The sequence below is a fragment of the Girardinichthys multiradiatus genome, chromosome 20 (genome assembly GCF_021462225.1).
Source record: "Girardinichthys multiradiatus isolate DD_20200921_A chromosome 20, DD_fGirMul_XY1, whole genome shotgun sequence".
Taxonomy (NCBI): domain Eukaryota; kingdom Metazoa; phylum Chordata; class Actinopteri; order Cyprinodontiformes; family Goodeidae; genus Girardinichthys; species Girardinichthys multiradiatus.
The window spans coordinates 43,695,450-43,720,127 of record NC_061812.1 but is presented as its reverse complement, the minus strand read 5'-3'; the positions used below and the strand labels follow the sequence as shown (position 1 = coordinate 43,720,127).

The following is a 24,678-nucleotide window of genomic DNA, read 5'->3' as shown; positions in this document are numbered from 1 at the left end:
GTCCTCTATCGGCTGTGGTTGGCTTGTGGGACTCCTGAGGCGGCTGACGGGTACCGTGAGGCCAAGTGTGCTGCGGCCCGGGCTGTGGCAGAGGCAAAAACTCGGGCCTGGGAAGAGTTCGGTGAGGCCATGGAGAAGGACTACCGGTTGGCCTCGAAGCGATTCAGGCAAACCGTCCGGCGCCTCAGGAGGGGGAAGCAGTGCTTTGCCAACACTGTTTATAGTGGGGGCAGGAGACTGCTGACCTCAACTGAGGACATTATCGGGCGGTGGAAGGAGTACTTCAAGAATCTCCTCAATCCTGCCATCACGCATTCCGTGGTGGAAACAAAGGCTGGGGACTCGGGGTTGGACTCTTTCATCACCCAGGCTGAAGTCACCGAGGTGGTTAAAAAGCTCCGCGTTGGCAAAACTTCGGGGGTGGATGAGATCCGCCCTGAGTATCTCAAGTCTCGAGATGTTGTAGGGCTGTCATGGTTGACACGCCTCTTCAACATTGCGTGGCGGTCGGGGACAGTGCCTCTGGACTGGCAGACTGGGGTGGTGGTCCCCCTTTATAAGAAGGGGGACCGGAGGGTGTGTTCCAACTACAGGGGATCACACTCCTCAGCCTCCCTGGTAAGGCCTACACCAGGGTATTGGAGAGGAGAGTCCGACCGATAGTCGAACCTTGGCTTGAGGAGGAGCAGTGTGGTTTTTGTCCCAGCCGTGGAACACTGGACCAGCTCTATACCCTCTACAGGGTGCTCGAGGGTTCATGGGAGTTTGCCCAACCGGTTCACATGTATTTTGTGGACCTGGAGAAGGGATTCAACTGTGTCCCTCGTGATGCCCTGTGGGGGGTGCTCCAGGAGTATGGAATCGGGGGCCCTTTATTAGGGGTCATCCGGTCCCTGTACGAGCGAAGCAGGAGTTTGGTCCGCATTGCCGGCACTAAGTCGGACCTGTTCCCAGTGCATGTTGGACTCCGGCATGGCTGCCCTTTGTCACCGGTCCTGTTCATAACTTTTATGGACAGGATTTCTAGACGCAGCCAAGGGCCGGAGGGGGTCTGGTTTGGGGACCAGTGGATTTCGTCTCTTCTTTTTGCGGATGACGTGGTCCTGCTGGCCCCCTCTAGCCAAGACCTAGAGCATGCGCTGTGGCGGTTCGCAGCCGAGTACGAAGCGGCTGGGATGAGGATCAGCTCCTCCAAGTCCGAGGCCATGGTACTCGACCGGAAAAGGGTGGCTTGTCCTCTTCAGGTTTGAAGGGAGTTCCTGCCTCAAGTGGAGGAGTTTAAATATCTCGGGGTCTTGTTCACGAGTGAGGGCAGACTGGAGCGGGAGATCGACAGACGGATTGGTGCGGCTGCCACAGTAATGGGGGCGCTGTGCCGGTCCATTGTGGTGAAGAGAGAGCTGAGCCGAAAAGCAAAGCTCTCAATTTACTGGTCGGTCTACGTTCCTACCCTCACCTATGGCCATGAACTTTGGGTCATGACCGAAAGAACGAAATCACGGATACAAGCGGCTGAAATGAGCTTCCTCCGTAGGGTGGCCGGGCACTCCCTTAGAGATAGGGTGAGGAGCTCGGCCATCCGGGAGGGGCTCGGAGTAGAGCCGCTGCTCCTCCACATCGAGAGGAGCCAGTTGAGGTGGCTCGGGCATCTATACCGGATGCCTCCTGGACGCCTTCCTCGGGAGGTGTTCCAGGCACGTCCCACCGGGAGGAGGCCCAGGGGACGGCCCAGGACACGCTGGAGGGACTGTGTCTCTCGGCTGGCCTGGGAACGCCTTGGGCTCCCCCTGGAGGAGCTGGAGGAGGTGTCTGGAGAGAAGGACGTCTGGGCATCTCTGCTGAGTCTGCTGCCCCCGCGACCCGGTCCTGGATAAGCGGAAGACGACGAACGAACAAACAATATAAATGGGTAAATTCTTTTACTTAATAGTTGAGCTCTAACAACATACATTATGAAAGGGAATGAGAGAAATATTTTTTAACAATATGTTTATTGTATCTCTTGACCACATTTGTTCCATTGAAGGCATTTGGCTTGAATGCATAAAGTGTATGTAAAAATTAAGCTGAAGTAGCTTCAAAACATTGTATTGTTTTATTTAGAAACATGTAGACTGTACTGTCATTTTAAGTTTTCAAGTTGAGATATGTGATACAATTACACCATTAAAACACATAAAAAAACACTAACACACAACAGACACTCATGCTGATGCTCTTTCAAACACACACACACACACACACACACTTCTATATCACTCAATATCTTCTGATAGTAAACATCGCACAGAATAATATTAAGATGGCACAATATCAACCATACCAAATCACCCTTAAAAAAATCCTTGCGCATTTGGTCTGACTTAGTCAAGCAAAAGGCAAAAGTGCTTAAAATATGAACATTCACATAAAAACAATTGTAAAAAGACAACACAGCCTGTCCTAACATCACAAAGTGCATCATAATCTGTATTCCACATGAAAAAGAATATTTCATTTGTTGTGCTGTACTCAATACTGATAGTGGCATCTGGCAACTACAGAACAGACGTAAAACCTTTGGATTCTTCTCATTCCCACAGGCTAACATTTCAAATTGCTGCTAAAACGTTCATATTTTCAGTCGTTCAGGAGAGGCGTTTTCTGGAACCACTGTTTTAGTATTGAATTTGCCTGAAAAAAAAAAAAGAAATATCCATTTGTACAATGCAAAATGGAAAAAGATATACCTAAAAATAATGTTTGCCACTTGTGATCAGGTGCTACCTTCATTTTTATTTTATTTTTTACCAAGGACAGAATAAGTCATACATTCTTGTTTTTGCGCCATGTGTTATCTTAACTGCAGAACTGTACGATGAAAAAAACGAACATATTCTGTTGCATCAGTGATCAACACTCCATTTGTATACACGTAGTGCCTTGCATAAATATTCACACTACCTGAACTATTTCATACACTCTTTATATTCTTCAACAAAATTATCAGGAATTATAGCTGTGTTACTAATGAAACCATTATATATAAAGATACTTGTTCCTTTATACATTTTCTCTTTTACTCATTTTTACCAAATGTGACTTGCCAGATTCTTTGTTAGAAAAAATTCAATATACCATTTCAAAAGGTAGGTTTGTGGCTCCAAACATGTAATATTCTAGAGGAGAAAAGGATACAATCGGCTGTTTGAAATAAAGGTTGCAGACCTTTGCCCTAAACTTTGACCTAAACATACAGCCAGAGCTACAGTGGAATGGTTTAAATCAAAGTGTATGCATTTGTTTAAATGGCCCAGTCAAAGTTCATACCTAAATCCAATTGAGAATCAGTGGTGAGACTTAAAGAATGGGCAAAAAGTTAGTTGTACAAAGTACAAACTGGGTCACTTCACTATCATGCGCTACTTTGTGTTGGTCCATCCCAATTCAACACATTAAAATTATGTTTGTAATGTGGCAAAATGTAAAAAAGTTTAAGGGTGTAAATACTTTTGCAAGGCATTGTCAGTTCATTCCACCAAATCATCACAGTCTGTCGTCTTGTAAAAATGCTCATTCCAGGACGTCCAAAAGCGTCCAGCACTACCAACGCAGAGCCTCCAGTTTGATCCAAAATGTCCCGGCGCCACTCATAATCCACTGGAACTCCAGTTCTCCTCCCCAGTCATTTATCTTGGTCTGACATGGTGCACCACTTTCTCCTCAAACACCTTCCTCATTGTCTTTTCTATTTGCTTGAGGAAGACCTGGGGAATCCGACCGCACAGAGTGTTGACCGTGTCCAGGAACTTGCTCTGGATGGGATAGAAGAGCGACTGGAACATGTTGTCCTCGAAGGCGAACTGCAGAGACAGAGAAATACCCCCCCCCCAGCCATGCATCAGTGTCCAATGTAATCTTTTTTTTTCTAAAGGAATCCATCACACTCTGTAAACGGCATTTACAAATCCTGTCAGCAGGGGTGAGGCGGGTTTGTGTATTAATCATAAATTACGTGCCGGCTCGTCTTTAAGAGGCTTATCTCAGCTGAGCAGAGGGAGCTAACTTCACTGCCAGTCAAAACGGCGTCTAAAATTAAAAAGTGACCCAGATTGTTTAATGTGAGCTCGAGAGAATTAACATCACACAGTCGACAGCCTGAGCCTCTTTTTGAATGAGCTTAGAGGAGCAGTCCAACATGAAATGTTTTTCTATCTAGCTGGAACCTCAAGGTAAAAGCAAGGATGTTTACAAAAAAAAAAGGTTAAGTATTTGCTTAGTAAAAAAGATGATCATCGTGTCCATTATATCAGGAGCTTGTCCTTAGCAGGGACAAGGAAGCTGGTCGGAGTTCATGGGATGATGGATGGAGCTATATGTAGAGGAATCCTGTAAACATCCAGTCAGAGCTACAATATTGGCGCAACACCAGACTTTCTGCATTATTTGTAAAGTATTCTGAGAACCATCTATCCATTTCCTTCCACAACACAATTATCCTCAACTTTGTGCTGGTTTTTACATAAAATCCTAGTAAAACATAGTAAAACTCTGGTTGTATCATGACAAAATACTAGGAAGTTGAAGGGATTTAGCAAGGCTCTGAATCTGTTATTATCAATTCTATCTTAAAGATTAAAGACATCATGAACATTTGCTTGGAAATATCCCTCATAAATTAAAGTTTTTTTTATGTGCAAACAGCATATTGGCTGGTATGGGTGGCATTTTGCTGCAATGTCCCCTGAGGGAGAAAGGTCACCAGAAATCAATGTCAAGTTATTCCGAGTGACTGCTTTTAATATGCGAGGACGATTTCTTTTCAGAAGGGGAGCCTCTCCACTATTTAAAACTTATACTTTTACTCCCAGTCCCCAAAAACTTACATCATGTATTGCATCATAGACTACTTTAAATGCAGGCTGCTTGTCGTCATGATAAACTCCACGGTTGCCGTGGAGGATGGACACCCCTTCCTCCTCAGCACCTTTACAGTTACTCCCATACATGCAGTGGTCAGGTCTGTAGTTCCACTGGCAGGGGAAGATAAGGAGACTCTCTGCAACGGGGGAAACAAAAAAAGGACATGCAAACACAAATCATCATCAGCGTTAAAACATACATTGGACATCTGTTGAAGAGCCTGGTTTTTCTAGGGAAAGAAAGAGTTAGTGAAAAATCATTTAAAAACTATTTCCACCTTTAATATGACATGTTTCCTGTACAGTTCACCTAAAAAGCAAACAATTCTAGTTAATCCGATGAACCTAACAGAACGTTCAGCTGTCCTCGTCCTATTTACCTGACATTTGTTCATTTAACACCTTTTAGATAAAGCTGTAGTCTACAATCAAGCTACGAAGAATCAATATTTTATTCAGGAAAAAGGTACAAAGAATTATATTGCATTGTAAACATAACTAGGCATTTCACCAAAATTGATCTGAGGGAAACTGGTCGTGGAGGACCACAGGAACACTGTGGGAGCTCTATGCCCCATGCGCTTGCATTGATGAGTAGTTTACAAGCGTTTTTCTCTTCCAAAAAACAAAAAAAAAAACAAACAGCCAAGGCCTGTAACCATCTCCAAAAATGGCCCGATGAAACTACAGTTTTGCCCCAATGTATGCTTAGTGAGTCTCAGCATACATTGAAATTCGGCTTCACCAGAGGAAAATAAAAATGTAGAATGCCCTAGTTAAAGTTTATACCTTAACAAATATGTGCCAGGAAGCTTAATGAAAAATTGCTTCAACAAAGTATTAGTTAAAGGGCGTGCACTCTTGTGCAACAAGGTAATTGCAGCTTTTGCAGAATGTAGAGTTTTCTCTAAACAGGTTTATTTGCTTTCAGCTGCATTGTAACGGTCATGTTTCACATTTAAGATGGAAGAACAGGAAACTGACATTTTTATATTCTTTTTACCTTAATTTCAATATGCAATTTATACTAAGGATGATCACAGCAAATACATAACTGTAGCATTAAACCTCAACATTACATCATTATTTAAATGGTGTTGGCTCACCCCCAACCAAACAATGCGGGTAAAATCCAGTGTTTGCAAATGTCCCCCAGCTGCTCCAGTACATCAGCTCAACAGCAGGCGTACAATAAGTTAGAGATGCTGTAAGAATGCAGATGTTTACCTCAAGCATAAGAAGGATGCTTGTAGTGTTTTCTAAAAAGATCTGGTTCTTGTGTCTCATTTAAAACCTTTGCGTTTACTTTCCCAAACAGAGGGTGGGACTTGCCTACCAAAAATAACGACCCTAAATGCCAGATCCTTTTAAACTCAACTACAAAGAGTTCTTAGTCTCTAAAAGCTCCTCCAGATTTCAGAGCTGCAAACAATAAAGGACTGGACTCATGTTGATAGAAAAACCTAAAAGATGCCTCTGAAAGCATCAGAACTGAGCTTTTTTTTTGTGTTGGCAGCCAATGTACCGCCGCAGGATCTGAGCATTTAATGCCCACATCTGGCAGCTGCAGCTGGAATTCCGCCTGCAGCTACAGCCACGACAACGACTTGGTTTAAAACATTACAGGATTAGTCAGCGTGTCTACAGAGTGGGATATGCTTTCCCACTTTTAATATGGAACATTTCAGAGAATTCAAATGCTTTGTTTTCTATATCCACAGTAGAAGGTATAAAAACAGTTAAACAAACACTGCACCTGGGTTGTAATGGAAGATAATATTGAGGAGGTCCTGGTCTCCCCAGGTGATGTGGTTCTTATACTTCTGGTAAAGTGGATGGAGAAGATCCTCCCATGACAAACCACCGGGAATCAGGCTACTCTGCAAGAGCAAGATCCACAAAAATAGCTCAACACTCGACCTTAAACAGAAGATGGAAAATCAGCAAAGGAGGAAGACATTTAAATTCCACTTTCGAAGTGCAATCTGCTGCCAGTAAATGTTCTAAATTGAGCTCTGGGGCAAGAAGTGTGTGATGTTGGCGTGGTAATCTGGAAAGCCTCTGTCACAGCCACTCAGAGCACTCAGCCTCTGACTCGAGCTCAAAGAATCAAACCCTTTCAGAATGCAAACGAGAAAAAAAAAAAAAAAAATCAAAGGCCCCTTCACTCTATTTATCACAGCGTGGAGTGACAGGGTTGCATCTGGAGCTCACCTTAAACAGCGTCCTGCGGATCCTCGTTAGATTCATCAGCATTACGCCAGAGTTGACCCCCGTGACTCCGTAGAAAGGGTGCCGGGCGAAGCGACTGTACCAGCCGATCTTGGGCACCTCGTGCTCTGGAGCCATTGCTGCCAGCTGGGTTCTATTGAAGGACTTCAACAAGATCCAGATATCATCCATGGGCCGCAGGAACAGAACATCAGTGTCCACGTAAAGCAACGAGTCCACATCTTTCAGGATTACCTGGGAGCACAGTTCAGTTCAACATCAGAATAACGCTAATGACCCACAGGGAGATTTAAAGTGCCTTCCAGTATTCATAACCCTTGAACTTTTCCACATCTTCTCTCATTAAAAATTATTAACCTCAATGTGATTTATTTAGATTGTGTTTGATAGACCAGCACAAGTAGTGCATAATTGTGATGTGGATAAAAACCTATGCATTGTTTTACAAATCGAAATCTAAAAGGTTGCCCTCAGAAAGCGCCTAATTAGTAAATAGAGTTGACTAATTGTGGCGGCAATATCATGCAGCGGGGTTGCTATTCTTCCTCCAGGACAGGAAAAATAGAGGACAATGGTGGAAGACCTGAGACCGAATTTGGAGGCTCACCTTCCAGCAGGACAACAACCTTCAATATACAGCCAGAGTGTGGTCTGCATCAAAACACATCTGGGACTTAAAAAGGTTCAGACCCAAATCCAACTGAGAGTATGAGACAGGACTTGAAAATCGATGGTGACAGGTTGTCTCTGTCCAATCTAACCGAGCCATAATTTAAAACCCATGCATCACTTTCCTTCCACTTCACAACTATCCATTACTCTGTGTTGTTCCGTCACACAGAATCCAAACAAACTGAATTTTGTAGCTGTGATGTGACCATAGGTGAATAACTTATTTAGTATTAATACATTGCAAGGCAGTTTACTTATGGAAGTTTAATGTGACAGATTTTTTAAAAAGCCTAAATGTGATGGGGTATTAATTATTTTGCAAAGCAGTATATATGTTTGTCTGGGAAAAAAATAAAATACAATTAAAATAATGGAGCCTAACAAAGCTAGAAGTGAGTGACAGTACTTTAGACTGTGACAAGCTACTACTGAAACATGGCACTTTGTTACAATTTGTTCCCACTGGTGTCATTTTCCTCTAACTTACTGGTGTAAACACCTTCCTCACCGGCACAGTTGCTGATATAAAAATTTATTAGTATATGCATATGGTACAGCATGAACAGCATGCAGATGTGTCTCCTGGACCATCCCACTGTCTCTCTGCTCTGATAAATCAGCAACGCTTTCTCATTCTTCACGATCTAATGTCATATCGCCTACCCCTAATTTTTGCCCAGTCTCTTTCCTATTGCTGAATCATGACCTTTAACCTTAATGGAGGCCTGAAGGGATTTAGATAATGTTCTGTGTTCTTCTGTAACCTCCTGAATAAGTTGCTGACGCACTCTTAGGAGTAATTTAGGTAGACCAGTGACTCCTGAGAAGGTTCCCCACTGTTCCATGTTTTCTCCATTTATAAATAATGGCTCTCACTGTGGTTCAATGGAGTCCCAAAGTCTGAAAGACTGCTGTGCAACCCTTTCCATACTGATAGATGTCAATGACATTGTCAACTGTTCATGAACGTCTTTAGATCGGGGTATTTGCATTGCCTTGTGAGACTTTTTAGCCGATTTTCAAGCCTACTTAGCCATCTAAAAAAATAGGATAATTACAATTAATTCAAGAGAAGAGATAATAATTCTCATTTTCTTTTCCCTTAATAAATCAAATCATAATCTGAAAACCTTAGGTGTTTATTCAGGATATTTATATATTTATATATTAAAATGTGGTTGATGATCTAAAAACATCAGAGTGTGACAAAAAAAAAAGCAATAACACATCAAATCTGTAAGGGCGCAAATACACTTTCACAGCAATGTAATTTGCCCTGTTAGAAAGTTATGTTTTAAAATACATAAACCTTTCGAGTTTGATTAAATTTAGCATATCATTTTTAGGTGGTTTTTAATATGGCATGTTTTATTACAGTAGTAGCATGTTATCGTGCAAACAGTGGGGCAAATTTAAGCACATTTCCTAGAAAAGAGTCACAGTGTTTAAATATATTTTAATAATCCAAAATAGGCATTCTTATAAATCTAGTTTCTGACACTGGATTGGAAGAGATACTATATCAGCTCTTTGGCTGCAGTAATTTTATGCACATTTTTTATTGACCAAAGACATTTTTACTGTGGAAAAAAAACAACATTATGCGAGAGTGAAGCACTGTGGTGGAACCGTAGGGGTATGGAGCTGCAGGATGGTGGCCAGTCCCTGAGCCATACAGTGTTGTGACAAAACATAAAGGACTTTGAAGTATTCTTCTCAACAACACACTATTTTGCATTACAATATTTCAAATACTAATTCTCTTGCAAATAATAAGGGATCCCTACTTTTATATAATTTTGAATCAGGTTCCAGTTGTTTCATTCAAGTAGCTGACACAGTGATTTTGCAGGATGGAGCCTTGTTATGGAAGCCCACCCCCCACATACCACAGTTTCCACTACCAGCACTTGTGTTGGAGCCATGTTTCCTGTTAATCAACCAGCTGCACAACCCATCAAGGTTTTCTAAAGACACACTTTTCCCCAGACAAGTATGTGTATTTTTCATTAATTTGATTCCATGTTTTTGTGTATTTGCTCTGGAAAACTAAATATCAATAGTTATAACGATTAGTTTCAAGAAGTTTAAAAAAAATCCAAATCACAATACTACTCAAGATCTAACCCAAATAACCTGATTAACACTTTCAAAAAGTCAAGAAAAAGTCTCTGTCAGGGTTTAATTCCTCTTCAGTCCAATTGATCATATCTAAATTAATCAAGTAAAATCAAGAGTAAAGCTGATAGTGTTCGGAATTCGGAGCTGAATAACTGCGAGTTTCAGGAATGCTAAATAAACTCAATGCCTTTCATCTTTTCCTGCCTTTTAAAGTCTGGAATTTGTTTTCAAGCCTAACTGCACTGTAGTAATTTATAAAGCGCTGAAATGCGTTGATCCAAAACAGTAGACGTTATTACTGAACCTCATATTTTAAATCAGAGTTTCTATATTGTAATTCCTAAAATATAGAATGCAGTCTAGATTATTGTGCTAAATCTAGACTTTATAATGTCAAGAATCTAGAATTTGGAATAAAGACTGAACTGAAGCAGTGCTTGGTTGACAATAAGATGTTAAGTGAAAATAGGTCTGGCTTAGGGTTGGATCATATTATCATAACAGGAGCTTTGTTGGTGACATGATCAATGCATCCACAAAAAGCCTTCACCCTCCCCTGTTTGTTGATCAATCAGATAGACACAGTGTGTTGTTGAAGATGGTTATATATTCTGTTTTCTAAGAATTATAAAAGGAGTCCCCCAAGACTCATTCATAGGCCCTGTGTTATTAATATTTTTATAATGAGCATTAGGTGCAGCGTAATGAAAATTAAACAGAATTTCAACCAACGCAGGCATCAATGTATGGCCTACAATTGGTTATTAATGTGAATAAAAAAAACATGTTACAACTAATGTTTCTACCTAATCTACCCTACAGGGACAGCCTTATTGAGAAAGTATCATTCTATAAATATGTGAGCCTTGTATATTACACATTTAGTAGAAAAGCTAATGGTTAGACTGTTTTTACCGCATAATCAAGCAAGGGCAGTCTCAATTTAGTAGTCTGGAAAAACATTGTTTAGGTTACATTTATAAATCTTCTTGACTACAGTTAAATCATTTGTATGCTTGCTTCTTCCTCTGTACTTCTCCTCACTGTTCTTTAAGTTTTATAATAAATGTGTTGTATGAAATTCATCATTGTGTACTTTATAATCTGTCGTCATGGTCCTTGTTTAACCAAAGGACCGCACTAGTCCTTAGGTACCGCTGTACTAGGTAACTCACCCATTCACTGAAGATGTTAAGAATGTACTCAAACACTGATGATTTGTGGTCCTCGTGTTGGCTTCTCTTTAGAATGCCAAGAATTTTGTCTGAAATTAATAAAACTGCGTTCTCTTATTTTGTAGCTTGGCCATGGAATAATCTTCAGAGTACACCAAAGACTTCTGTAACTGAAGAGTGCAACAGGTATTTATTTATCTTTGAAAATTTTGTGGCACCAGTGGCCTTTGTTTTGTAAGTTGACTGACAGGAAATGGGGTGGAGAGAGAGGGGGAAAGACATGCAGCAAAGGTCACCGGGCTGGGACTCGAACGTATCCTCTGTACACGGGTTGTGCGCTTTACCCCTGCGCCACCGCTGCTCCCCCTGCAACGGGTATTTTTAAACTTGAACTTGAACCTGTATTATGCTGACTCTGACTTGTACTTTGCTTATGTATGTTGAGGTTAATGTCAAACTTTAGCATGTACCTTGTGATGGTGTGCCTTTTTTACCAGGGCTCCATTTAAAAAAGATTCTCAAACATTCTCAAATGACTTTCTGGTTAAATAAAGGATGAATACATAGAATGTGTTTTAGTTAATGTATATTTCAGTTAAATAAGAAAATTTCGCATCATATCTGATTTGCTAAAAAACATTCTTCTTGTTGTACAAGTCAGCAGTTTTTCCATGGCGGATCCACCCTTTGGACCAACCAACCATGTTTTAATAAAAAGATGTCTCAAAGTGAATATGTCAAGCTGCCAAATCAGAAAAGATGACTAAGATTTAAACAAAGAAGAATATCAGAGAAGCTGTAATCAGGTGTTCTGGAAGAGCCCCTTTACATTGTAAATATTGAATATTGGTCACTGATTGCATTACAGTGAGAGGAAAACACAATGGATGTGCTGCACCAGCATTATGTCCCTTTTATTGTCAGAAAGCCGGCTGCTATTTCAATGGACACTGGTCTGAGAATGAAAAATCAATAACAGAGCACAAGATTCACTTCATGAAATCATTGGTTTCTGTCTCTGGAGACGGATGTTTCTTTAAGTGCCTGCTGCAGAAAAATGTGTGAAGTCATGCATGTAATTAATTGTAGCCATTAACTATACCTAGAATGAACTGAGGTGGTGAGGAAAAGAAATGATCTTTGTCTAAAGAAGAAAAACTTGCTTGCTTGCTAAGGTAAGATACTGTATGTTTTGCGGTCTTACAGGGAGGAAGAGTCTCTGAGCAGCACAAGGCTTGAAGAGCTTCTTCCACTCCTCAGCGTCGCCCACAGAGAAGGAGATGGGGTAGATGCTGTACTGGAATCTGGCTGAGATGGACTGAGGCCACTGGTTAAGCTGCAAGGGGAAGAAATACATGTCATGTAAACATACTTCAAATAGAGGAAAAAAGTAAGCAGAATGTAAAGATGCACCAGGAAATTTACTGGTGACCAGCGAAAATATGCTTAATCACAGACCGAAAAGGCAAACATTGTTTTCCAATCAGTGAACGCACCATACATAAAAGCTAGCAGTTCATGCTGACAACAACACTCAGTGTTGAAGATGTTACTGAGAGAAGAAGAATCAGTTAGCTATTATCTGTATTACTCAGTGTAAAAATGAAGTCATAGAAGGCTCAAAAGCTGGAAGAGGTATCTAAAAAGGAAACTGTATTTTCTACAGAGCCATGTTGGCTTTTTATTCATGCTGCTACTTTTAAACAGGGTGAGACTTCAGGAGATAACAGGAAGGCTAAACAGCAACGTTGCTCTGTTTTGTCTTTTTGACCAATTTGATCTGTCCCAGAATATTATATATATTTTTATTTTATTTTAAAGACAGTTACATTTTTCATTCAAGCAGAAATAACTATTTTGTTGGTTCTTGCTCCTAAAGAGAAATCAGAATCATCCAAAATTCGTATCAGCTGTTCACAGTTTAACAAAATCAGTGATCAGATATTGGCCACAAAATCTCTGATAAGTGCTTCTTTGGAAAGTATTTCAAACTACTGAAACTATTCTAATTTTAATAGGTTTTACAGACACTGCAGCCTAACTAAAGAATCAAAAACTAAGCTGAAGTTCAAACTGATAAGAAGTGAGGCCGTCTGTGATAATCCATGTAAGAATTTGGCCCTAAACAGGCTCAAGAGCCACAAGGACTTGGCAAGTGCTTTCACTGAGTCCATTAGCACTGTGGCTGCTCCTAAGCTCCTCCCTGTTCAAAGCCAGCATATGTGCAACATTATCCAAGCCCAGACTACCATGATTCCCAGTTTCCCCCCAAACAGTGAACACTCAGCACATGGCACCAAGCTTGTAAACTGAAAAAGGAGAATGGAAGCTATTTAATGCTAGGTTTGACGTCTGTTAATTAAAATAAATTCTATAGATAATGATTTCTAACATTATTAAAAGGGAATCAACATTATGTAAAGCTAGTCCAAAAAGGTGACTTTACAAGAAACCCTATTATTACAGAAGAAGCACAATGTCTTTGTTATACATTATGCTCCTGCTTTGACATAAAAGAGCAATATCTGCCTGTAGTAGTGAGTCAGAGTTGTAGGTAATCCATAATCAAGAAAAGGCACACATTCCCCATTTACAAAAAACACCAAATATCTAAAAGTCAAAGGCCTTTTCAGAGAATCATTGTGTGCATACGTCTAGAATTCGCACACTGAAGATCTCTTACCCTTTCTTCAAACTGAGGGGCCAAGGGGTCCTCCGCAAAAATGTGAAACTTGATCTTCTTCAGGCTGAACAGCAGGGCCGACTTCAGCATAGTGAGGGTCTCATCCAGACGATTCCCACAAGCCACCACTGCCAAGTGCATGATGTCCTCAACCCGCCTGCTCCTGGTAACAGGTCGGATCATGTTACCCAGAAATTTACTAGAAAAGACAAGAGGAAGCAAAGCTTAAAATAAAAAGACACATTAGAACGATCAAGCAGAACATAGATTGATGATACAAGTACAATAATTGTACAAATATAAAGAAATGACTGCGAGGAACACTGAGGGATGTTTTTAAATATAAGACGGCCACTTTTTTAGTGATGAGAAAGATGATGATCATTTACTGTGTTCACATCACTCACAGCTTATTTCTATGCAGCAGGGGTTTTAATAAGCTATCTGTACTTGTCACATGGACAGTAATAAACTTGATGTGAAACATACATACAAAAAAGGAATAAATGACATTTTTGCTCCAAGTCGAAACATCTACACAAACGTCAAGATGTATGGGCAGAAACCCATATGTCTTATTCCAAACAAATATTACAAATTAGATTGTAATTGGTCATGTATGTCATTAATAACTTGGTAAAAAAAAAAAGTATCTATATGTCTAGTTTGTCTTTCTCTGCTGCTTAGTGCTATTTAAGTGACAGGTAGCCCACAAGCTCCAAAATGCATTGTGGTGTCGTATTCGTGGGTATTCCATATTACAACATGTTATGTATTTTTGTTGTGAATTCTGGTGTTTTTACTCAAGATTAATATTCCATAGGAATCTCATACTGGCCAATGCCAAGGCAGATGCCAGTAGTCTAAAGTCAGGAAACATTAAACTACTTTACACGTTGGCAATACACAGCTTTCAATATCATAAAAAATAAAAAACGTAAAGCATTGTAAAGTAACATTTAATATTTGTAACTGGCATTTCTATCTGGAGGCAAATTAATAAATCTTAACCAGAAGCCAACATCTAAAAATAAATGGAACTTTTAGACTGTGATTTACTAATTGAAAAGGAGTTCATAATAAGGAGACATTCTTCAAACTGGAATGCAACTAACTTCTAATGGGTGGAAAAAGAATCCCTTTCTCAATAGCTCCTTGTGAGAATGCTTGTTTTCAAATAGTGCAGCCATCTATCAATCCATTTACTATTTAGGAGACTTCTGAAGGCAGTTGGTTGCACAATATTTTATTCGGGGGTATCAAAGTATAGGGACCTATAGGGATTGGGTGTTAGAGATGAAGATGCAGAAGATAGGGTTAGATGATGGCAACCACTGAAAGGGAAAAGCCGAAAGACAAAGAAAGTATATGGGGCTTAATATATTTGCATGCCAAAACTTTGAGCTGCTAGCATTTTGACATGTATATTGGTGGTTTCTTTTTGAGAAAATTAAGTGAATTTTATCTTGTCACATCTTTAAAGTATGTTTCGCTTTTGATGGAATCCCCATTTGAACAGAGGCTCAAGGGTGTGGAGTTCAGTGTTCGACTGCATCAGAAGGGGTACCTTACTTTGCAGAGATTTTAAAATCTATTTGTTTTCCATATTTATGGATCAACTGACCCCCTAGTACAGATGGGCAACATGGACTTATAACTATCATATAAGCCCTACAAAACAAATACTGCTCTTGAAAAAACATAGCCATTTTGAAATAGGTTTCCTCAGGACACCAGTTACATACAGATGTGGGATCTTTATGGCTAAAGTCCACACAGTATCTGTGATGAATAATATTTTCACATTTCTTGATATTTATTATTATCTTCAGACTCCATTTCTCAGAATTTATTATTGTCATGATAAATCAAAACCCTTATTATGATAAGAAATTTTTCACCATAACAAAATAAACAATAAGCTAAATGCCTATCTCTACCCCCTAGCAATGAAAATTAAATGCTCTATGAATGCCCCCAAGTGGTCAGATAATCAACAGCTAGATTAATCAGACCCCATGTCAGTTTCACTTTCAGTTTCAAGCATCCAGCAAGTTGAGGTGAGGGAGTGTCCATCGGGACTACAACATCGCACCCCATCCTGTGTGCATGTCCACGCAGGATCGCTATCCCCACTGAAGTTGCCGCAACGTCACTTGCTTGTACAGTGTGGCCGAGCCAGCTAACCAGTCGACCCCCTCAGATACTGAGATTAGCTACAATGCTAGTCCCTTTAATGTCCGCACATGGATTACTGGGACAGCTCTGCCCCCTTCAACTAGTCGCCCAGGATATCTGTTCTTTAGCAGGGTTCACGTAAAAGGTAGTGTTTGGGCAGAGAAGATTAGTTTAGAATGAAATAATCTAAATAATGTTCATTTAATGACATTTGGTTTTTGTTTGTGTTGAGAAAAGTCAGCTAAGTGCTAGCAGACTAGCTACTCAGCTAATGATGTGTTGTGTCTTTATTTTAAGGATGGTTTTTAAACACAGATCAACCGAAATGGGTCTTCAACATGTATGAATTTTAATCCTTTTATTAATGGTATTTTTAAAAAAGTACATATAACAAGCTATAAACATTATTATATTAGTAAAATTATATTATTAAATATTATTTTACTAAATGTGATAGCTAATTAAACACCATTAAGACTCATTTATCCAGAAAGGTTTGGTTCTTATTTAAAATTATATTTCCTTAAATATTATTTTAATATTTCCATAATAATATTTCCTTAAATATTAATGTACTAAATAAAGGCCGCTAATTAAATACCATTAAGAATTAGTCATCCAGAAGGCTGGTTTCATACAGCAAATCATTCTTTGAAATATTATTTTACTAAAACAATGTTTGATCTGATTTTACATTGTGAATGGTTGTTTGAAGGTGTACCAATTATTGTCTAAGTAAGTTCCAAGACTAACGTAACTTCATTTCCAGATTACTCAAGATAATCCTTGGTTCTCAAACATACATAACATTGAATGATAATGTTGCATAACTTTATTGGTCATGGTTTTTAACCATCTTTGATTCACTTGTTCATATTGTATATAGTTGGTCTTCCTTATTCTTTCATTTTGCTTGGTAGTTTAGTTAGATTGTTCCAGTATAGTAAATAGTTTATTGATTGAAATATGTTTGACTTTAAGTAACCTTATTTTTATTAATAAATTCTTGTATTTTTAAAAATTGTGTGAATTTATTCCATGTGTGTGCAGAGTTTTGCTGTGCAGTAATGTCAGAGCTTGGCTCATCCCTTTCACTACTGTCCTAATACCAGCACCTCATCAGGCTGGTATTCACCAGACAACACTTAACAGACTATTATTTAACAAAATATTCTTTGTATACTGTTCAACACTACCTACTTTTACATACACGCCCACACACAAACGCACACATTCATTTTCCTTTAGCTCCTCAAGTTTTCACTGGACTTTGTTCTTTTATGCACAAAAACAAAGAAGCTCCTTATCTGATGTTAAGAAAGGTTCTATTTGTGCAGATCAAGTGGTACTGTAGAGGAAGCCTGAAACAAAGGAATGTCTCATTTAGACAAACACAAACTGCTCACAAACACATATGGGGCTGGCTTTAATGACATGTTCAGCAGAAATTTGTCATAACCATGGGGGTGAGGGTTTGGAAATCAGAGAAGTGGAGAACAAAGAAGCTTTTGTTTCAAAGCATAATGTTTTTGCAAAAGAACTGTGAAATGCAAATATTTTTGCAGTTCAATATCTTTAAAAAAAAGAAGGATTTCCTTTGTGTCTTGATAGGAAGAGCAAATGGCAAAAATTTGACAGGTGGGTTGCAAGGCTGCTTCAAAGCGTAACACTTTGTTTTCTGCATGACTGAGGGACGACAACACACAGCGGATTAGGAGCAACTGGAAGGTGCTGAAAAAAAAAAAATGTCTGCCATGATTCATGGATGATGCTGTCAAGGCTGATGAACACTCCCCCATTTCTCAGATCAAATGCAATCCATTTGTCAAAAAGTAGAATTCCACTCCCCGTGCCTAAAAAACATGTTATCCATAAAACAATTAAAATAAAAAAGATGACCAAACAAAAATGTGTTTTTGTTTGGCAAACGTGGCCTACACACATGACCGACTCATGTCGAGGCACTGTTCCCCACATCTGGAAGCAATGAAACAGCACAGAGGAGCCACAAAGGGACTGAATTCATTACAGTCAACACAGACAGCAGTAGACAAGCTCTCTGTCTACAAAGCACGACAGCAAGGTCTATTAAATATTCAAAGAAAGAAAAAAAAAACACAGCACGATTAACAATAATGTGGAAGAAAAATGGAGACATGCAGAGGGAACAACCAGAGAAACAGCTGTACCAAAGCACACCTTGAAGGCTTTTTAGCTATTAGAATGGAACTGGGTCATTTAGTGGACTCTGAAGGAGTAGGTCTCAAAGCCATTCAATGAACATGTGTAGTGGAAACAAAGCTGAGCTGTTCAATACAAGTTATTGACCATTCAATCCCCCAGGGATTTGAATTGGTCAAATTTTCTCTTGATAGGCTCCAATCAGTGATTGGCAGGTCAAATTCTGAAAAATGTAAATAATTTCTTCCTATTCATTAAACAAATTAAAATTATAAACTGCCATAATTTGATATCTATACTACACTTCGGTGCACATATTTGAGTTTAATAAAAATCAGATAAAAGGTTAGGGGCATATACTGTGGCATTTAAATAGGGAGAACCTTGTAATTTATTAATTACTGTACTAAGGTTATAGTCCTTAGAAAAAAAATGGAATTAGCCAGGTCAGACCTTAAGAAGACCAGAAGTTGGTATTGGCTGGATCAGTGCATCTTTAGTTAAAAAAGGAATGAGCGGCTGTTTTTAGAGTGCCTTAATTTACAATGAGCCGCCTCACTAGTTATACCAATACTGGCTTAGGCTACTGGATGACATACTGACCATGTTTCCTCACTCTGCAACTTTCTCCTACTGCTCTCCAATCATCTGCTGTTATTGAAGCCACTAATTTAATAGTCTGTTTATGTTAGGATGTGACAAGCTCCCAGAGGGGTCCATTGGCTAACCTATTCCTGCCAATAATGTCATGTTTTTCCTAAGTAGATGATACACTTTAGCCTGACTTTCTGTGTCTAACCTTGTCTCTCTCCTCGGTGTAACTATTGAAAGGGCTACTGCTCCCACTAACTATTTATTCCCTGGTTTTCATTGCACAGAGTTTTCTACTACATCAGATCTTATCTGTTTAGTGGAGTTTCTCTCCAAGATGAGGCAACTAAAAAAAGCTACTGCTGCCATTAACTATTTATGTTTTCTTTATGATAGGAAGTACTCCTTGCCAGTGCTTCTGTACATTTGTGTGTTTGCTCTGTCTTAAACCCCCAAGCAGATAGTCAGTCACAATGAGTCAGGTTCTGCCATAGGTTTCTTCCTGTTAAAGGTGAGTTCTCTTTCCATTGTTGCCACATGCATGATCAGTATTAGGGATTACTGCAAAGTTAAAGACTTGAAGCAATCCTTAGATAGCTAACGTTTTACAAGTTGGAATAAAAAGTAAACTACTAAGATCAAATTAGAATGTATGTAACTGAAGCTGAATCTGTCTTCAGACACATTTAATAAATTTGAATATTGTTAACTATAACGATTTCCCCCTTACAGCTAATAAAAAAAATTACATTTAAGATTAGAATATTACATCAGATCAATAAGTAAAAAGAAGTATATTTAATACCTGCTTAAAGGTTATTTTCAAACGGTACTTTTAACCAGACAAATTGGCCTTATCAGAACACATATTCCAATTTATTGAATATCACTGTATGTGACTGAACTAATCTGAATATATGTTTCTGTGCATAAAGTAAATATTTTTATGCAAAGTGCCTTGAGATGAGATTTTTTTGTGATTTGGCATTAACTTAATACATTTTAAAGAACTAAATTTTAAAGGGGGTGGTAACCCATTTTGTTCTGGATCCTGTTCTGGCAGCTGCTGGCTCTCTAGGAGAGCCTGAACTTCTTTTTCTTAAAGTCATTAAAAGGAGTCGTTTCCTCCAGATAAGATAACAACTACTTCAAACGTATCCACAGAACTCTACTTAGAAATGCAAACTACTCTTTTAAAATAAGGTAGCAGCTTTTTAAGAAAAACATGTTTTTGTTTTAAGAATATAGTTGCATATAGTAATTTCCAAAACTTTAGATTTCAAACTTGGTAGTAGAAAATCACTAAATGACTCATTCAGCTGTAATTTCTAAGAGTTTCACCCAAACTCATAGATATAGCAAATTTCTTCTGACGAGTATCTCACAAGCACATCAAGCTACTGAGGCAGGCAGGGAGATCTCAAAACACCCTGAGCAGAGAGAGTGCTCAGTCATGCAAAGATGACATTTTTATGGCTCTACATAATGCTGCTGTGAGAGAGTGACTTCTTTACTGCCAGGAACGCTGCTTAACTATATTTGAAGTGACAGGGCAGGAGATTTGTTTCAGTACAAAACATCAACAGAAATCTAATCCTACACATGCACAATGCAGGAAAGAAGGTGGTGTCTCAAACCAAATACAGTTACTGAAGAAAATAAGTACACCCTCTCTAATTTTAAACCTGTACCCAGTATGTAAAAATCAGAACTTAAAATTCAATCAGTGCAACTTCTGATGAAAAACATTGCATGGTGTTATACAGTGTTAGTACAGATAAAAACAAAACTAAGGCAAAATAAATATGCAAACCCATTATGTTAGCTCTAAGCACAGACCAACATTGCAAAGACAAACTTTAAGAAAACAAAAAGCTATGTTAAAGTCCATGATAGTACAGTTAGAAAAAATACAGGATGACTGTGGCTCCTGGGGCTGCCAGGAGGAAGCATCATGTTAACTGTAAAGCATTGTGGTAGAGGTCTAATGCTTTGGGCAAGTTTTGCAACCACAGGACCTAAGTAATTTAGAGCCACTGAGTTGTTCAACAAGGTTCTTGAAGTCCTTTATTGAGCTTCTCTGTATACCAAAGTAATCTAGAGTCCATTGTGAGGCCATCTGCTTGTCAATTGAGGCTGGATCCAAAGTGGACCGCTTTAAATCAGCATACAGAGAGAGATCTAAAGAAAACAAGAAGTTATAATGTTTCACTGGCCAGGTCCAATACAGACCTCAAGCTGACTGAGATGTTGCAACAGCTGCCTACAGACTTTAAAGAAATGAGGCATCATTTTAAAGAAGCATAACAACTAACTTCCTTCACAATACTGTCAGTGGCTGACACAGTCATGCAGAAAGTGAATACTTTAGCTTATTGCTGCATATGGTATTTCAACACACTATTAACACAACTACTAGAGACAACCTCTTGACAGTCTCATGGTTGAATAAATATTTGAGATACAAAGAGAAAATTAATGTAATATTTTCCTAATATTGTGCAGCCCCTCAAGGCACCATATTAAGTGCTACAAGATCAGGTTGACAACAGCATTCTTTGGTATGGAAGATGTTACTGAAAGAAGAAGACTCAAAGTTAGCTTATTTCAGTAACAGTGAACAGTGTGGTGTTTAACATAAAGTCAAAGGACGCACAGAGATGTAAGAAGCTTTTAAAAATGAAACAATTTTTTCTACTAAGGTATGTCAGCTGTTCATTCAGGCTAGTTAGACTTTAGCAGATGCATGTAATTTACCATTTTGTACTTTTGGTCATTTCCTAACTGGATTTTTCCAGGTACAAAAACGAGTTTTCAACCTTTGCCTGTATGGAATTTGCTCAATTTGGAAATGTTGGTGGTAGGTCCGCAAAATATTAGGTAATCATGCAATGGCAAGATTATTAGCCCCTCTAGGTCATCCTTTCATTCCGTGATCCACACATGTTCTTTACGCCTCGCGATTAACTGTGAGGTCTCAACACGGAATGGGGGTCAAAGTCACTCTGCCAATATCACGGACCTAATCCGCCTTGGGAAGTGGTCACAAACCTGCAACCACTATGAACTTTAAGGTATAATACAGGAATGTGGATAGAGTGTGATGTATTGATATGTTACAAAGGAGATACTGCTGCAGAAGCAGTGACATGCAGAGAGAGCAACACATGAAATATGTTGTTCAGTAGAATCTGATACAGATATTAAGATGTTAAAAGCCTCCATGAGGCCCATTGGGGATTCCCCCCAGGAAAACGCCCACATGTCTAACGAATTGATCAGGTGAATCAGCTGTAAACCACACCCCTGGGGTTCCATAATCACAGATAATACTGTGTAAGGGCATAGGGCTTGGGATCCCACTGGATCAACTTCTATAATCGAAAAAGAGATCCATAATGAGGGGTTTGGGATTGCGTGTTTATCGGGGATCTGTGATCTGAAATAGGCAATTGATAAATATTGCGATGATGATATCAGTTGCAATAAACCCCATTTTGTGACTGCTCTCTCACAGACACTGTGATGTCACATCTGTTCCTGATAGAAAAATAAAAAGTAATAACCGCTCACAGCAGGAAGACAAGAAATATTTTGAATGCTGCTCTTATGTTGTCTCTTGTTAAACTATAGTTCTTAAACAGGGATCAGAACCAGCCAGAACCGGTATCGGCAGGTCAAAACTTTACAAAGGCCGCAGATTGGATATCAGCCACAAATCCCTGATCAGTTCATTGCTAGTACATATAATTAAAGGATGGCTAATTTTAAAAGGAAAAACAAGAAATGTCTGCAGTTTGAGCAAATTAATGTCAACAGTTTGAAGTGTAAGGGCCAGCGGTGTAACTAGAGCCCTTCTTTCTCTATTTTTGACCACAGGAAGTGATGCAATGTGTCGAGAGGAAATAAAAGGATTAAAACATGGATTTTTGTCTATCAGGCGAGTCTCACAGGAAATCTGTCCAGCGCTCCGATTGAAAGACGAACAGAACAGGAAGGAGAGGGTTCACCACAGAACACGGATTGAAATGACATGAATAATTTCTTTCACGGAATAGCAATCTAGCTCTATATTAGTGTAAACAGTCCCATCCAAGCATTTACAGTGATTGTCTGCAATGTGCTTTTTGTAAAACAGGACCTTTCTTCACATTTTTTACCCTGATACTTTCAGGTTGTACAAAGGAGACTTACTTCCTCTAATCTGAGCAGTCAGTCTGGAACATTTTTCACCCAGTTACACTGTTATTTCCCCTCCTTTTTCTTTAAACGACCACCGGTGACCCCTTTTCACCTCATCTCCCTTATCAGCGCTGAGCACACGCACAGCAGTGTGCCTTCTGCAAGGACGCAAAGGTCTTTCCTCAATGCAATGCCTCGATGGCTCTTTATCTACCGAGCAGTGTCTGGAGTCTCCAGTCTGGCTTCGGAGCTGAATACATATTACAGAGCGGGTGTCTCCTCAGCGCAATGTCATGGGCTGGTAGTCAGGCTGAAGGTGAAGACACAAGGGATGCATGAGGCACCAGAACATAAAACTGGGTCCATCATATGGCAGAAAGCAAAGGTGACATTCCAATCTTGGGGGAAAGTGAAAGCCTGATCAGAGATTCTCTAGGAGAAAAAAGATCACACATTCATATACAGATAATTTTAGGCAAGCTTCTGCTTAACAGAATGGGCTTCCTTTATAGGCAGTTTCTAATAATATCTCACTGGAGTTTTAACAAGTCAGTTTGTGCACATGTGCAACCTTTTTTTAATTGCAAAACGTGTGTCTTTCAAGGTCACTTTTACAGCTTTAAGTCAACCAGAGGAATGTGATGATGGCCTACTTCCCACAAAATGGGGCTAAATGATGAAGATACTGACAGTGGGGGGATGATTTACTGCCTAGTGCCTAGTTGTCTTGTAGTGTCTGATATGTGCTGTGGACACATTACCCTACACCCAAACCATGCTTTCACGTTTCAGCCAAAAACAGTACATTAGATTTAATGCACCAAACCAAACATGCACACAAGGGAGTTTCTTGACAGATCAGGGTTCTGTGATACTTCTTCCTTAAGGATATTTTTGAAAAAGGCAAAACTGGATCCATCATTAACTCCAAAGAGACAAAAAGAACATGGAAAGTAAAAGTATGATGTAGAAACGAGCAGAGAAGGTTGGCTCCTAATCAGAGAGACACAAACTCCCATTTTACCTCTTTGCATTCACGCTGCCCCTTCTTCCAGTCGCCTTGCGCTCTTTTCGTCCCCCACGTTCACCGACTACCGCGGATGATTTTCTGGCCAACTTTGCCACGGCATCGCTTCCCAGATAGTCGGAGAGCGAAGGAGGGGATCTGCCATCCTCCTCCAACTCCCGATCCCCTCCAACTTCTTTCAGCAGCGGCTCGTCCGCGCCGCCGTTCCCCCCCAAGAAGTACAGAAGTAGGAAAACTCCAAAACACACGGCGATCACAACTACTCTGCAGTGGATCCGCATGGTGAGAGCGACTTGTTGCGGGTGCGGATAGAAGAGGGGCCTGCGGCCGAGCTCATGTCTGCGGCGGAGGGAGAGCGGCCCGAGTTGGCATTTTGTTACCGCTCCCCGCTCGCACTTTTCAGCAGATGATGATGAAGAGCGGAGAGCGGTTTCTCACCCTCCATGGAGGGTTGGACGGCGGAGGAGGGGTTTCCGCAGCTTTACCGTAATGATGCAGGCATAGTGCCCTGCAAACGTTTTATGCCACATTTCGTTAGGCTATTATCACAAACTTCTGTTTTTATTACTGGGATTTTAATATGATGTAGGCCTACCTACTCAACGGAGTGCATAGTTGTGCAGTTATGGGATTGATGGTATTCAAACTTGGCAACTTCGGAGAAAAATCGAAAAAGTGTGACGTGTATTCAGCCATACTTAGTAGAACCACATTTTGTTGTAATAACAGATGCAA

The 24,678-nt window shown here is 39.8% G+C and overlaps 1 protein-coding gene across 1 annotated transcript; it reads right to left on the bottom strand.

The window, feature by feature from the left end:
- Positions 1 to 1,972: 1,972 nt before the first annotated feature.
- On the bottom strand, positions 1,973 to 24,415 carry gxylt2 (glucoside xylosyltransferase 2). Its single transcript, XM_047346356.1, has 7 exons — positions 23,941 to 24,415; positions 13,785 to 13,983; positions 12,306 to 12,437; positions 7,116 to 7,367; positions 6,658 to 6,781; positions 4,866 to 5,038; positions 1,973 to 3,842 (listed from the first exon to the last, which is right to left on the bottom strand). Exons 1-7 carry the CDS (start codon positions 24,222 to 24,224, stop codon positions 3,669 to 3,671), a joined length of 1,338 nt encoding a protein of 445 aa, XP_047202312.1. The 5' UTR covers positions 24,225 to 24,415; the 3' UTR covers positions 1,973 to 3,668.
- Positions 24,416 to 24,678: the final 263 nt, after the last annotated feature.

Excerpts from the sequence above, each read along its gene's own strand:
- gxylt2 (XM_047346356.1), bottom strand. The coding sequence starts at position 24,224 with ATGCGGATCCACTGCAGAGTAGTTGTGATCGCCGTGTGTTTTGGAGTT. Across the intron at positions 13,984-23,940 it reads GGCAGCGTGAATGCAAAGAG|TAAATTTCTGGGTAACATGA; the intron begins GTAAAATGGGAG and ends TGTCTTTTCTAG. Across the intron at positions 6,782-7,115 it reads TCCGCAGGACGCTGTTTAAG|AGTAGCCTGATTCCCGGTGG; the intron begins GTGAGCTCCAGA and ends TTGCTCTTGCAG.